Raw genomic sequence first — 16,742 nt, forward strand, 5'->3', positions numbered from 1 at the left:
CCCTCAGCTCCTCTCCCCTCAGCCCGCCCCGCGCTGCGCCCTCCCCTCAGCCTGGCCCGCCCTCCGCTCCGCTCCGCTCCCCTCAGCCTGGCCCGCCCTCAGCTCCTCTCCCCTCAGCCCGCCCCGCGCTGCGCCCTCCCCTCAGCCTGGCCCGCCCTCCGCTCCGCTCCGCTCCCCTCAGCCTGGCCCGCCCTCCGCTCCTCTCCCCTCAGCCCGCCCCGCGCTGCGCCCTCTCCTCAGCCTGGCCCGCCCTCCGCTCCTCTTCCCTCAGCCTGGCCCGCCCTCCGCTCCGCTCCCCTCAGCCTGGCCCGCCCTCCGCTCCGCTCCCCTCAGCCCGCCCCGCGCTCCGCCCTCCGCTCCCCTCAGCCTGGCCCGCCCTCAGCTCCTCTCCCCTCAGCCCGGCCCGCGCTGCGCCCTCCCCTCAGCCTAGCCCGCTCTCCGCTCCCCTGAGGCCGCCCCGCGCTGCGCTCTCCGCTCCCCTCAGCCCCACCTCCCCTGCCAGGAACCGGCCGGAGCCGCACGCTGGAAAGGAGCTTTTATTGAGACCAAAGCCGCGTTACATGATGGAGCGCCACGGAGAGAACAAGCGCGGTGGGCACGGCCCCACTCCCGGCGCAGGTCGGTAACCGCAGGGGGAAGGGACACAGTGCTGGTCACCCAAACCCACAGGTACAGCCCGAAAGCGAACCCAGGAATCACGGCACAGCAGCAAGTCTGGGCAGGGCAGAGCTCTTTCCCTGTTACAGTTTGCTCTCACAACTTCATTGCTTTTGATTTCACTCGGATATCGCCTTTTTCTCAATGAGTCGCTACCCCGAGCATGCAGCCGCCCCTCTGGTACCCCACGAGCAGCTGCACGAGTTAGGGCAGAGAGGTGATCCGGACGAGTGTATTTACTACACTCACGGCTTCACATCTGCACTATGAATAAACACGGGAGAGAGCCCTGCCCACAGCTGGCATCAGGGCTTTGGGAAGCGTGCGGGATGGGGAGCAGTGGCGTAGCAGAAACCTCGCTGGGTTGGGACCGGTGCTCCCAGGCTGCAGCACAGAACAGACCACTGTACTTAGGGATGCTCGGATTTTGTCTGATTGACAGCACAAGCCCATCCTACAAGTGACCACAGCAATTGCCATCGGCTGTGCCCTCGCCATGCAAGTTAAGAAGCAGCCCTGGGCAGCTGTGTCCCAGCAGTGACCAGCTCAGCTCCCTGGGCACAGGCAGTGGAACAGCACACACCAGGTCTAGCTGGCATTTCCACTACTGCTGCTTTCTGAAAAGCCTTCTAAAAGTAAAGCAGACTGCAACAAAACAAAACACTAAAAGATTCACAAGGCGGTACTATAATCTTTTAAATTTTAAGGTAAAGTTAAATTTCATACAAATAAACTTCCAAAAATATTTTGCAAACTCTGGCATATGGCTATGATACAGTATGTACAAATAAAATATCAGAATGGTTACATTTTATTGCTTTTTTTTCTTTATTTGGTTAAGGATTTATACAGTAATGTATAAAAGGGTATGGAAGTGGCAAGAAGCAAGTGTTGGCTTCTTGTCCTCTCTGAAGCCAAGGTTGGTTGGTTTTGTTTTGTTTTTAAATACGGTGTTTTCAAATGTCACATCAAAAGCATTTTGGTACCGGGTGGCATTTGCATTACCCAAACAGGATAGAAGAGCAACAGTGAAAGAAGCCTAGGAAATGGGTAACAGGGTTCCATTTTGTACATTCCTTTGCTGATTCATTCTTCCAAAATACAATTATTGATAAAACATCCAGTCTAAAGTTATACAAAAGTCAACAATTATGAACTGACTTCCTCATAAGCTGATGTTTCAGCGAGGTGGGCAATTTCAACTCACTAATCATGCAAAAAAAACTCTTAACAAGATCAGTGATATTTGTGAGCAAAATCACCCAACTTGGCCCTGATCTAGCCTGCAAGAGAGAATCCCCTCTGCAAAAGTAATTTTTCTATGTTCCAGAAGGTAATAAATACACTCCGTGTTCAGATCCACTACTATGAACAGATCTTTTAAGTTCCTCTAGTAAGGAAATCTCACTTACAAACCATGTGTCAGTACAGAATGATGATGTGATTGCACATGCCTACACAGCTTTTTACATCCTGTTGGCAAGGAGACAAAAAATAAAGGTACCAAGAAGGGATCACGGTCACAATAGTCAGGAAAGAGCTCCCAAGTCTTCTCTGGGCCTTCCCACACACTCACACTCCTGGAGTGTGAGCACTCCTGTATCAGAGCACCGCTGAGATAGGAACTGCTCAGGTGCTACTCAGCAGGCTGCACTGTAGGCTTTTACCTCTTAAGCATCTATTAAAGCTATTAAATATCTTCATTTAAAAAAAAAATAAATAGGCTCATCTCACAAAATATAATCTGAATGCAACACAGCAAAGCCTAAACAACGCTAAGTGAAAACTCAAGCACTAGGCAAGTTAATTGCTCCTGTAGGCTCATGATATAAAAACACTTTCAACTCTTCCCTTTAAAAATACATCCTGCTATAGGTGGGCATGACTTACCCCTCCTGCTTTCCTCTGACTGAAGCCAAATTTTTTCATGCGTATACTTAGTAAAAATCAGAAATTTAGTAAACCTCCATTCCAGGCTCAGTCTCTCATTATAAACAGCTTACTACCAACACAGCCCCTGACACAGCTTGTCCTTAAATATGCATAATTTACTCTATCTCAAATATTTACAAGCAGAAGCAGCCCATCTTCACAAGACAGATTTTCCTTCTGCTCTACATAAAGTGCAGGTCTCTAATTTAAGGCAAATTTCAGTGAAATATAAAACCATTGTTTTATTTTAGTATGTACACATTTTAAATTATAAGCAATAACTCCCTTGAAAAGGAAATAATGAGAGGAAAATGTTTCCAAGTTTGGGAATTTTCTGGATTTTAACAAAGTCCCAATATTATGTCCTATTGACATATAAATTTGTAAATTTCTTTTCAATAAATGCAACTGAAAAAAAGAGGTGGCAATGTGTACAGTATTTTAGCTCCAAAGATCAGTTAAACACTGGGAAAGTGCAGCCGTAGTTTTTTATGTCCTGTAGCTTCCTTTGGCTACAGTAACATCCACCAGTATCACATTTCTAAACATATACCCTATACACCTAATGCTAATCTCAGTTCTTTTAGTGTGTATTTCTCATCTCCATCTGTGTCAAACTCCTTAAAGCTCTGCGATTCTTGGGCTGTGGAGCCAAACAGCTTTTGAAGATCTTTGTATGAGAGTTTTCCATCAGCATCCACAGGTGCTTTCTCAAGCAGTTTCTGAAGATCTGCAGGGAGAACAAGGACTGAGAAACAGCTCCTTTAAGTACACAGGAATATCCCATAATCTGTTTTCCCAGTTTTACAGCACTGTCTCTTAGTACCCAGTAATTATATACAGCAACCCTGAGTGAGGAGTTTGCCTCCTGTGTTGTCACAAGCTGCTGGTAACAGTTTAGGAGAAAAAAGCATGAACATTTCTGGATTAAATTACACTAAATCTGAACAAACTAATCCGTATTTCTGGCTACAACTAACAGCCCATTTTACCACTGACTGCATGCAGATGCAGTTATCCCCCACAAAAGCAAGCTCTGAATGACTGTTGCTATACCAACAGGACAGATGATATAAAGGGAAAAGTGTCTATTCACTTCCTGATGCAAAGAGTTGCCCTTTCAGGAGCTGAAGAGACTGAACAGCAAGATCCAGAAACCATTCATCTGACCAGGCAGTGTTTTCTTGGGAGAAAAAAGAAAAATACAGGACAGAAAGAAGCCCTAGAACATACACATTCATAGCTACTTCTCTTTCCTTCAGCATGTTAATTCTGCCCTTGACTTCTCTCCCAGTCTTCTGGGGCACTCAATGCAATACTTTCATACTCAAAACAATTATAAATCACTAATAATGCACACTCCTGCTTAAATATCACTTTCTTTTCTTTTAAATGCTCTTCTTTCCATTTTTTCTTAATTGCCTTTTTTTTTTTTAAACCCATAGTCCTCAAGCTTTTAAAATTGACCTCACACCTCCCAGAATGTTTATACTTGAGGTCCTCTTCTAAACATTTACATGAAATATTCAGAAGAAAAGGTCAGTCTAAAAAGGACATACCTTCAATGCTGGAAATTCCTGGTAAGGACAGATGGCTCAGCTGCCTGTTTCTCTCTGTGCTGTCACCAGCTGACCTTGAAGCCACCCTTGAAAGGTCTGTGGGCTCTGCTGTAGTACTTTGACTACTTTCAACTGTTACAAAACAATTTCTATTAGTCTTACTAATTCTACAGAATTACAGCTATCAAAACCAAACAAAAATCCAGTACAACTAATTTTTTTTTCACAGTAGCTGTATGGGATAAGAATGCTGCAATATTTCAGAATGTAGCAGTGTTGTTCCTTTATACTTTAATTGAAAGAACAGTTTTGAGACAGTCACACAGCTTTTATCTTCCATTCTGTACTAGGAGGTGTGTATTTATAAACTCCCAAACAAAAAATGACTTGGGAGTGTTTTCTGCTCCCCACTCTGAGGGTGCTGAAGAAGCTTCATTAAGCAAATCACATCTGCCCACCTGGGTTGCTTTCACCTTATCAGTACCAATATTCTCCAACAACAAGGTATAAGTTTCAAAGCACCTGCTTGGAATGAACAAGCAGCACAGTTCTATTGTAATGAAGTATTTAAAAATCTGATGTTCAGCAGAAGTGCAGAACTGAAGTCAGCAGAGGCAGAGACCTTTCCTCTCTGTTACACTTATTTACATTTTGAAAAAGCAAAACCAGATGTTACTGGGTATAAAGTTCTCCAGTTAATCACTGCCTGCCTTCAAACACCAGCTACTGATCCACATGAATCCTGCCACACACACTTTAAGTCACCTTCAAACTTTTGAAATCACACACAGTTTTCTGTTTTAGCAACATCAGTTTCCTACCACTTTAAATAAAAAAGCTTTCATCAAAATCTTAAGGAACAGTCTGATTATCCACCTTAATTAGTAATTCTTTGAATTGCACAGGGAACCTCCAGGTTTAGGGATTACTGTTACAAGACATTCTTACCATTCTTTGATGCCTCAATGGGTCTGTCGTTTTCTGACTTGCCTGTGAGAGCACTGATCAGCTGAAGAGTCTCTTTTAGTTTTGATACCTGAGGATCTCTAGTTTCTGCTTCCTGCATATGTACCAAAAAAAAAGAAAAATCTTAAAATGCACCCCTTCAGTAGATGCAGAAGACCAGAAAAGGTAGTAATTTAAAATCTGTCAGCACTTCTGACTGACTTTGACGTATCCAGGCTGATCAAGTTTAAAATTATAAACAAGATTTAAAAACAATAAATAAATAATCTATAGGAAGAGACAATTAATGAATTCACATGGCCTGTAGGAAAACAACAGAATCAGTACCTCAACCTGAAAAACAGGCAATTATTTTGCACATACTCATTCCAAAAGAATCTGATGTTTACTTTCTGTTTTTCCTACAGAAAAGAGCAAGACACTGGGAAGCTGTAATAAAAAACAGTCAAGCACACTTGGAGTGAACACTTACATATTAACTAAACTGCTTCATTGTTCCAAAGGTTTGTCTGCAGTACTGAATACCTTTGTGCAGGAGCCACTGCATCTCTGCTGAAGTGAAATGCCCAGATTTCTTAATCTGCAGCTCCCTTACTCTATTCATTGGTACACTCCCAATGACAGGCTGAGTTCACATCAGTACAAGCCCAGAACTGACAGTGCAGCCTGTTCACTCACCCACCACCTTCTTTCCAGCAGATGGAAACTAAACTCAGCAGCATCCCCTCCTATCCCCAGCCACAGTTTGGCCATTCACTTCTACTCACTCCCAGCCAGTGATGGACCATTACTGAGAGGGGCTTTCAGCAAGTCCTTGACTCCATTAGTGCCTCTTTGCAGACCTTTGCTCATTAAGGTCCATTTAGAACATCTTTAGAAAGACAATTACATGCTCTACTAATCCAGTGTAATTTGTATTTCCTTACTTTACCTCCAGTTCTTTATTTGACTGAGTTTCACTGTCTAGTTGATCTTCATTTTCCACTTTTAGAGAGGTAGTTGCATTATTCCCCTAGAGAAAAAACACCACAGAGTTTATTCATGTGCTTTTTTCTACAACAGCGTTTCTTTCCTTCAAATTTGGCAGACATTAAGCAGAGATAAACCAGGGCAGATACATTATAGAATAAACATGAAGTCATAAAAATGGGTTCTATAATTTACCACAGCAACGTCAGCATGTCCCTTTATTGTTAAACATACAGAACATGTTCTCACAGACTGACCTGGTATGGCAAACAGAAAACACTAGAAGAATTTATGAACTTATTTAGGAGTTTTTTTTTAATTACTGGGTTATTTTCCAGAATTTAACCACTCTTGAACAAAGGCAGAGTCTCACTTAGCTCCTCAGTGGGTCTTAACAGATCTATGTCAGAGTGATTCCTAAAACTTAGCTCAGTTTGTGAATCCTGCCTCATAAAACAATCACCCAACTCTTAAATGTCACAGTGTTTTGGACACTTTCCTGTAGATACTGCAGGAAAGAAATGAAATACTGCTTCTGAGACACTCTTAATGCTGGTTATCTGTTCAGGAACAAATTCCAGCCTTTTATAAATGAACTCCTAAATATCTCAAGTTTCACTCTGACATTTTTTTTAGTTAGCTCTGAAAAGCTGTATCTGCAGTGTAAGAGAAGTAGCAGCCTGAGGAGACACCCTGAGCCATCAAACACTTACCACAACGGTGGATGAGTTCTCTCTTTTGTCTGGACTTTTCACAACCAGGGGAGAGTTTTCCAACAGCTTAACTTTCCGGCTGAGGTTGCCAATGGCTGAATCCACATTTAGCAGCTTGATGTCATTCAACTTTTGGTACACCACTACAGTGTTATTTAGCTGCTCCAAAGCTGCATGCAGTGCCTGGCTTTCCTGAAATACAAACAGAGCAGGTGTCAGTTTACCCAACCTCTGCAGCAACTCCTGCTATTACACATGACTGACCCAGTTTAACTGGGCAGACTTCGGGCTGGCTCTCCACTGACACCACTGAAAACATCCAACTGGAAGCTTCCAGAAAGCTATTCCAACTTTCTGAAAGTTTGAAATGGAGATTCTTCCCCAGGGCTAACCTCTTTGTTGTTAATATAATCAGCTGTGCAGTGAACACATCTCATTTTCCAGGTCAAGCTTTGTAAGCACAACAGTGATGATTCCCAAGAAAGCATGTAGTGGGCATATTATATACAGGATTCATTTTTGAGGAAGATATTGACTGTATTAAATGTAAGTAAGTGCAGTCATTCTGTTCCAACCCATTCAGCTAAACACCTACACATTAAACTTTTTCTTTTTTTTTGGTTGCTGAATTACTGTTTTCTCTACCTCACTGCAGTGAGAGTGACTCAGTACATGCCACTCCCAAGTTTGCTCAGATTAGCAAGTACTTGCCATAAAATCCACTCTACTAAGAGCCTTATTTTCATTTACTTTAGCAAAGCACACCTATAATTTGTCAGATATTGGTTTCACTCTTTTTACTCCTCAGTCAGAACACAAAAAAACCCCACTCTCAGACCAGGACACTTTCCTATTTGCACACAGACAGGAACAAACTAGAGCAAAATTACCTTATTATTTGCTTTAAAGCATGCTATCCACATTGTCTTGATAAAAAACATACTTTTTGCACACTACAGCACTGCAAAACACACAGGTAAGTTACATGTCTATGACACTTGTAACAAAATTCCTTATGCAAGGGAGAAAAATACCTTTTTGCAGTATTCTGTCTGATTTCCCTCAGTCCTTGGCACAACAGTGGAGGGAAGTGAAGGCAGCTGTTTTAATTCCTTCTAAGGAAAGAAGTAGAAAATTGTGTTACAAAATCCCTGTGAATAAGTGTTTAATAACTGGCAGACTGTAGCTAAGGATGTTTTGTTGCAAGTACAGATACATGCAGTATCTTAAGTAGGCTGATAGTTTTCTCTTTCAAACACATAAGGTCCAAATTTATTTTCATTAAACCCTCCTAATTAACTCTTCCCCATTTAATGAAGTATTATGATACACATTTCACTGCTACCATACACGCTGCCATATCTGCAATGTTTTTGGAGCACCCACTGACTGAATCAAGCTTAATTATGTGTCTAATTTAGATTTTATCTGCAAGAACTCTTGCAGCTTTGCTGAAAAACTGTAATTATTGGTCCAGTTTGTTAATCTCAAGTGAGAGGTCAGGATAAATACAGTGAATAGTTTCTTCTGAAGACATTCAGTCATTTCATCCTTATATAGATTCTTAATTCAACCAACAAACTATATCAATATTCTGACATCCCCAAACTTCAAGCATTTCTTTAACTTGCTTCATATTAGGCAGTGTTAATGCAGTGTGTTTCTTACCACATCATTCTGGAGTATTTCTATGGATTTCTTGTATTCCTCAATAGCTGTCTGTATATTTTCAACATCATGAGCCACACTGGTAAGGGTGCTACCTATGTTGGCTACAGTCTGCAATAAAAAAGATGACAGGAATCTCAGCCTTCCCCAGACTGCACTGTCCCAAAGAACCAATCAGCTAAACACAATGTTTTGTTAGTGAAACTGCAGGCAGACTGCCACAAAATCAGGCACGTGACTTTGAAGGATTTGGAAGTTTTTTTGCACTCAAAACTGCAAACTACACCCAATGCAACCTGTGCACTGGAGGACCTCAGGACACCTTCAGCACCCTTCAGCAGTAGGAACAAAAGCCACTCCCCAAGAGGAATTCCCTCAGTAATCCTTCAGGATTTTAACACCAGCAGGCATCCTTATTTCCAGGAATGGTACCTACAAGGAAAAAGGCTCAAGAAAACCAAATCCCACATAAGAAAGGCAATCTTGTCATAGGATCACTTAGGTTTCTAAGACTGAGTCCAGCTGTTAACTCAGCAATGCCAAGTCCACCATTAATCCATGACCCCAAGCTCCTATCCATGTCCTTTAAATACCTCCAGGGATGGCAACTGCAGCAGCTCCCTGTGCAGCCTGTTCCACTGTTTGACAACCCATTCAGTGAAGAAATTTTTCCTGTTACCCAATCTAAACCTCCACTGGCACAGCTTTAGGTTACTTCCTCTTGTCCTGTCACTTGTCACTTAACAGAACAGCTTGATCCCCACCTGACTACAACCTCCTTTCAAGGAGTTGTGGAGAGTGGTAAGGTCCCCCCTGAGCCTCCTGTTCTCCAGGCTAAACACCCCCAGCTGCTCCTCCTCAGACTTGTGCTCCAGACCCTTCCCTTCTCTGGACACTCTCCAGCCCCTCAATGTCCTTCCTGAATTAAGGGGCCCAGAACTGGGCACAGGATTTGAGGTGTGGCATCACCAGTGCCCAGTACAGGAGGACAATCACTGCCCTGGTCCTGCTGCCACACTCCTCCTGAGAACAACACACCTTCAGACTTGCTTCTGACCAGTTCACAGTGAAAATCCAGCCTGCTTGTAGCAGCAAATAAGGAGCTTAGCAAACAGCTTTGTACTCCTCCCAGAAAAAGAAATCCTGGCAGCCCCGTCAGCCAAACCACACTCATTGCTTTGCATATCACTACCTTGTTGATTATACATTAATTTCGTAGGGATAGGAAATGAGATGTGGAAACCCATAATGCCACAAAGACTGGACTAACATTAGCTGTTAGCCCAACATAAATGTTTATTGCTAAATAAACAGAACTGCCATGGAATTACCAGGCACATTTCAAGAAGCCATTCTTTTAACCTAAATAAACAGGACAGTTGTTTGGTAAAGAATGCTCAGTAAGGCACACAGTAAGACACTGTATTAACAGAAAGCAATACATTTCATTTCCCAATTAAAAAAAGCCAAACAAACCACATATTTGCATGCAGTTTTCCAAGTGTCTCACATGATATTGATTAGCAACTTGAAGGAAAGTAACCAGAAAGATGAGCTCCAAAGTACACAAGGGACAGCAGAATACAAACAAATGCATCTCCAAAAGGGATAAATAAGCAAGGTCTTTAATTTTTTTTACCTACCACACATTATTATAGGACCATACAGTTTATGAAGTTAAATTTTAAAGACAAGAGAAGCAAATACTCCTTGCAACTCAGGTAGCTCCTGCTGTCAGTGCTGTCCCCAAGAGCCCAGCTGCAGCTTAACACACAGAACACATTTAGTGATAGCCACATTTACAGTACTCACCTTCTGAAGTTTCTCTACTGTGAGGGGAAGAGAAATCAGGTCAGCAGCAGATTTTATATTGTTTTTGAGATGATTTACTGTTGAGGTCAATAGTGATATCTACAACCAAAAAGGAGTACTTAGAATTAGGCAACACAATCCTGATTCTGACCTCCCCCAATACTGATGGTTTAATGTAAAACATTAAAACATAAGGCAATACAAAATTATACATGTACACACAACAAACACCCCTGTCTCTAGGTTAGAAATCCTGCCTAGGTTACATTAAAAATATTCTGCCTCTTGCAAAAGAGCACGTTTTTATTTAACTATTCTTTAAAACCAAATGAAAGCCACAGGAACCCCTCCTTTTCAGTAAGGTACCCTCTGCCAGTTTTACATTCATCCTCTTAGGGACAGGCTGTTGCCCAAGAAAGACTTAAAAATTGTGCAAGAAGTATTCATGTGGAGGAAACCATCACCCACTTCTGTATTTAGCAATGAAACCTGTCTGGCAAAACCCAGCAAAGCCATGCAACCTCTCCAGCTGAGTGATGGGCAAAGTTGCACCTATTATCTAAACCCTCTGCTACACAAGTGGAACAGAGACTAAAATTCACTTTCTTCTGGTTAAAAAACAAAGTTGTTTTGCAAGTTGAGGAAAAGATCCTAATTTTACATTAGGTCAGTGTTAACCAGCTGGCATGCAGACTCTCTAGCTCACAGCTGTGAGCACTGGCTGAGGTTACTCCCAGCAGCACATCCCAACAATTCATGGATAAAAAAACAGCAAGAAAATTTTGATCCCCTGAAGATCTGGCTTAGACAAGAAGGTTTTGATCCCCTGAAGATCTGGCTTAGACAAGAAAGTTTTGATCCCCTGAAGATCTGGCTCAGACTGTAACCAGACCCTGGTAACCTGAGGGCCTGCAAGAACCACGTGCAAGTATCTTTAACAGCCAGGTGCAGATAAGAGCATTTTAAGTCTCATGAAGAGCCTGAATAATTGTGGCTAGAACAGTGAGATGCTACAGAAAGCAAATCAAATTTTCAGATGTGCCCCAGTAAGCACTTAACCACCACATGGGACTGAAGAAAAAATCAATCTAGGCAGGCACCGCAGTACTCTAACAAATTAAATCAGAGCACCTGGGTCAAGAGAAGTTCCCCACACACACCTCTCGATACCATTCACTGTGAGCAGCTCTGAACTTTTACCCTCCAGGGCAGAAATTTCAGTAAAAGCCTTGCTGGATGCTTCATTTGAAGAGTGAGTTAATAGAGCAGCTGAGCAAAGAGCTCTCTGGTAAGTGGCTTAGTTCTAGCCCCATCAACAGTGCCAAGACTTAAACCAGCTCAGAGGCTGAGTGTGTGTGAGCAGGTTTTATATCCACAGGACACCAGGTCTTAGTTTGTAGCAACAGGAGCTTGCTCTGAGTCAGGTAACTCTTTCCACACTCACAAAACACTCTCAGAAATTTGAAATGTCAAATCTCTCGTCATAAGCATCACAACTATTTGGCAGGAAAATTAGGAACTGCACAGTTCCGGGGTTCTTTCAAATTCTGCCTGAACTCCCTCCACCAGTTATGCAATTTCTCCTCTTGTGATCCAGCCCAGCTGGATGCTCAAGCTGTTTCTTGCTTGTTTATAATGAGGTTTATACTCTATTTGAACTTTAAAAATAAAAGCTATCTATATAGCTGCAGAAGTCCTTAGATAAAATTAATTTCCATTAAAAAAAACCGAATGGAATATTTTTTTTTTTTGAAAACCAAGGACTGATTCCTTCTCACCTGTTTATTTATCTCTGTGATATTTATCCAAATTTTACTCAGCCCCAATTCTCCAGTCTCAATTTGTTCTAGCTGCTTTTGGTTCTGCACCAAATCTTCATTCAGTTTAGGAATTTCTTGGAATGATGTCTTTTGATTAGATTCCACTAAAAGAATGAAAAAATAATTAAAAGCAAACCAAAACAAAAATCCAGTAAAAGGCGTAAAACAAATTACAAACAGCAACATCTACAACAGTGAAATAAGGCAATAACAGTTTCTACACACAGGTTTATTGCCAGTCTGAATTCAGTGTTTGCTCAGAATGATAGCTTTTTTTTTTTGTTTTAAGAGCACCAATATTTGCAGAGAGAACCCAGAGAGACTGTACTAAATTTAACACTTTGCATAGTCCCATCATTTTCTGGCAAACCTCAGTAGGTCTTTATTTAGTGCAGTTATTTTGCATTACCTCCACAAGGGAATATGAAATAGTAATGGGCCTGTGAATAAAGAGTTGCCAACAGTCCCAGGGCAAAGGAGGCAGGTGAAATAAACCTCAGTGCTCTTTTCAAGCCTGCAGAGGGGCTGATGATGATGAAGTGAATTCCAAGGAGATTAATGTAATTAGTTGCTCTGTGTGACAGAAAGACAACTGAAAAAATAATGTGTAAGCTTAAGCACTAATGCCTGTTGGTAAACAAATCAGTAAACAAGGTCCCTGGAAATTAAGTCAGTTATTACTGCAATTAATACTACAGGAAGGGGGAAACATGCAGCTCAAAGCAATTCCAGTGAGCCTCAGAAATGCAGCTCTTCCAGATCTGCAGTGACTAAGCTGTTTAGCTGTGCTGTGAGGCAATCCTAAACCCTTAGGGCTGAGAAACAAATAAGCAAAGGTTTTGAGATGAAGATGACAGAGTTCTCCAAAATCTGCACATTCACCCTGTAAGGCAGCACTGGAAGGCTCCACAACAAACAGCCAGCGTTCAGAGCAGACTGCCAAGAGCAGTGGGACCTGTGTGATGTGTAGCTGCAAGATCCCAGAACAAATTTCCAAGTGTGACCCATCCAGTCAAAAGGAGAAGCCTGTAGAGTGGATGCCCAAACACACAAAACTAGAAAGCTGTGCATATTCAGAAACCTACCTCACTTCTCTTTAAGCAAGTTCTAAAAATACTTTCTAGGTGCAAAGAAATCTGCCCTGGATCACCCAAGGTCCAAACAATGCTTCTGGGTAAGTAACACCTTAGAAGGTGTATTTTAGCCAAAACAGACTGAGAACTAATTTGTGCATTTGACACAAGCAGCTCACACTAAATCTCATGTTTTCATAGGCTCTTGTAGACAAATTATTTTCCATTTTTTCACTGTCACAGTGAACAGTGGGACTCCACCTGAAGTTTTTTGCAGCACTAGGAAGGTTAAATGCCACATGTTCTTAGCATCATTGCTGACAACTGAAGGGAAAACACTACATGACTTCCTCCTATTTCAAACATACTTGATGCAAAGACGTCTTGTTTATAAAAAGCACTCATCCCATGCTCCCTTTGTGCAAAGGATGGCAGAATGTACCAAATACTGTCACAAACATCTGCTCTTATGGGGAAAAGTCTGGATGAAGATTCAGAGAAAGGTTCCTTTTCCAAACTTGCTGTACGACAGATGGGTCACCTGCCTTTGTTTCTCTGTTCACCCACACATTTCACCAAGGCAAAATGTTACCTTTGGGAACCAGGTTGTTCTTGCTGCCTGCTTTTTTTTGTTGTTGTATTTAAATGCTGTGCCTCATTATGAGGCTCCCATCCAGCTCCTAGGCATGGTATTATGATGGCAAGGAAATCTGACACGTTTATCACCAGGCAAAGCATTAAATGCACAGCTTTTCTATCAGAGCTATTAAGAGGAAAACAAGGCCATCTGTAATTGCCAAACAGGGAGAACACGCTCAGGGAGAACAGCTGCTTTAACAAAGAGCTCTGTGTTGAACAGGAATGATGAAACTTAACTACACCAAAGCCAACAAACGTTGTCAACGTGCAAAACTTTTACCACCAGCACACCCTTAAAGGGGAGCAGTCCATGAAGGGCAGCAGTTGCTGACCCAGAACACAGAAACAGCCACTGCTGGGAACACTCCCAGCCATAAAGCAGCACCTGGAACTGAAAGTATCCTCCAGAACTGGTGGACAGCAACTGCAGGTAACTTTTAGAGTTCAGTATCAGTTAACACAAAAGCACATCTATCAGCAATTCTTTCACACTCAGCCAGCCTGCTCCACCGTGGCAGACAACTCCCCACCTCACACGCCTGAACAGGAACACCTGAACACCAGCACCAAGAATTTCTACACACACTTCCTCAATGCCTCTTTTATCACAACCATGACAACACCTTTGCTTACCTATTTCAATCTACACAGGATTTCAAACACTGTTAACATAAGGAACCAAAACACATCTTGCACCCAGAGGTGAGGTACAGAGAACCAAGAGCATACCTTACACACACATATCCCCATTTGTTACACCTCAGCCTACACAAGTTATTATATTGAAAATCATGGCATGGGAATCTTGACATGGACAAAGAAAACCTGAGCTTTACAAGTAAAATACTTCATCTTAACTCCACACTTCTAAATATTAAACATATTAACTCTACACCACACATAACCCAACGTAAAAGTTGAACAAGAACAGGTCAGTGCAAGCAAAATAAACATTCAGAAGATACAGAAAGAAAATACATTACTGAAGCAACATTCAAATTGCAGTAATTCCATAGCAAGTATCAGAGGTTTTAAAAGAGCTCAAGAAAAGACCATCATTTTTCTTTCAGAATTCCCTAGACTGCTTTGACAGGTCTGATCAGAACTTTTTAAATAGGGTCTTTCTTTGGAAGAGAGCACTCTGAAGAGCAAAGTCAGGAATTTTTGAAATGTTTATACAAGCAACTACAGGCCCACCCAGTCCAGTGTCCCTGCTCCTCAAAAGATACAGAGCAGGCAAGAATATATAACATTCACCTTATATTCCCCAAGTCTCTGTGTTCTTGGCTCAGAGCGCTCCTCAATTCAGATGTTATTTGTCTACTCTATTTTCAGACTTTGACTGAGCAGGCAAGCAACTAAAGCTCTTCATACTGCCCAAAGAAAATGCGAAACAGTAGTTACACTCATACTTACTAGTTCGAAACTTCTCCTTTATTGCATCCAAATCCTCCTTGAGAGCCACCTGCATCCAGACTAAGCCAACACAGGCGACCACACAAGCAGCAAGAATGACAAACGCACATAAAGGGCAACAGAACCTGCAGCATCGCAGGTAATCTCCCCTGCAAAAAACAAATAACAGCTTGTGAATGTACAGCAGTGCCTAGAAAAGTGTTATTTTAAATGCTGTTCCAGCAAAGTAAGGGACAGTGCTGTAACAGCACACATTTTGGCTGACAAGGGCTAACAAAGAGCATTTTCAGGAACAAGTAAGACTATAAAATCAGGTCAGGGCTGTTGCTCTCTATTAAGTTTATCCTCAGTAGACACATCTAGCAATCTAGCATATTTAAAAGCAGCTGCCAGGTTTCCTTTGCTAAAATATCCTGCTCTGCTGACATAAACTTATGTCAGGCACATCTGCTTGATAGCTTGAAAAACACACTTCAAGACAAGGTATTACCATAATGTTACAGGCAAGTACTTCTAGAGCATTCTGAATTGTGAAAGCCCAGGTTTCCCTGAGACATGCCTACTTTAAGGTATGCACAGAGGCCCATTATTAATGCTGTTACTTAACAGAAAAGCTTATTTACTGGCAAAAGCACAGCACGTCCCCGAGAAAACCAGCTCGCAGGACGCTGCCACGATAACCACGGGTAACTGCGCCCAGCATCTCCAGGAGCTGCCCTCAAGTTTAGTCCACAAGGACTTGTGCTGCGGTGAGCACAAAACAGAAAAAAAAAAAAAATAATAAAAAGCCAGGGGATGGTCCAGCGGGAGCTGTCCCTGGCTGTGGCTGGGGGGTGGAACTAGGTGATCTTTAAGGTCCCTTCCACGCCAAGCCATTCTGCGACTCGATGATACTTCTATCCCCTGACAGGCGACCTGCGGGGGCGGACACGCTCAGCGCAGCTCCGGGTGTCCCCTGGCAGTCCCCAGCCTCACACACCCCCTTTAGCCCCAGCTGCGAACCCGACCCGCCGAAGGCAGCGCAGCCCCGCCGCGGAGCCGGCACAGGACCCGTCCGAGCAGGGCCCCGCACCGCCCGGGACTCACTTTCCGCAGCGGCCCCGCGCCCCTGCGAACTCGTCCTCCTCGGAGCTGGACTCGGAGTCGGAGGCGGGCGGCTCGGTGCGCAGCAGCCGGTGGCCCGAGCCCTTCTTGGCGGGCTTCTTCCTGCGGCCGTCGGCGGCCAGGCCGATGAGGGCGTTCAGCTCCTTCCGCTTCTTCATCCTCTTGTGGGGCGGCGGCGCGGCTGGCGGCTGGCTCCCGCCTGCCTCCTCCTCCTTCTCCTCGGCCGCCGCCAGCGCGCCCCGGCTCGCCGGCCTGCGGCCCGGCGGCGGCTACAGGCGCTCCGCGGGGCCGCGGCTGTTGCTCCCCCGCCGGCCCCGCGGCGGCTCGCCCGGCCCCGCGGCCGCCGCCCGCCCCGCCCGCGCCATGGCCGCTCGGGCCGCGCCGCGCCCGCCTGCCAGCAAGCCGCGCTCCCAC

At 43.5% G+C, this 16,742-nt stretch overlaps 1 protein-coding gene across 1 annotated transcript; it reads right to left on the reverse strand.

Moving 5' to 3' along the window:
- Positions 1-518: 518 nt before the first annotated feature.
- Positions 519-16,605, reverse strand: EFCAB14 (EF-hand calcium binding domain 14). Its single transcript, XM_053984940.1, has 11 exons — positions 16,311-16,605; positions 15,225-15,373; positions 12,055-12,200; positions 10,277-10,375; positions 8,465-8,575; positions 7,831-7,911; positions 6,797-6,988; positions 6,046-6,126; positions 5,097-5,208; positions 4,149-4,280; positions 519-3,319 (listed from the first exon to the last, which is right to left on the reverse strand). The coding sequence occupies exons 1-11, from the start codon at positions 16,484-16,486 to the stop codon at positions 3,144-3,146; spliced, it is 1,455 nt and encodes a 484-aa protein (XP_053840915.1). The 5' UTR covers positions 16,487-16,605; the 3' UTR covers positions 519-3,143.
- Between the last annotated feature and the right edge of the window lie 137 nt (positions 16,606-16,742).

Source organism: Vidua macroura, chromosome 9 (genome assembly GCF_024509145.1).
Source record: "Vidua macroura isolate BioBank_ID:100142 chromosome 9, ASM2450914v1, whole genome shotgun sequence".
Taxonomy (NCBI): Eukaryota; Metazoa; Chordata; class Aves; order Passeriformes; family Viduidae; genus Vidua; species Vidua macroura.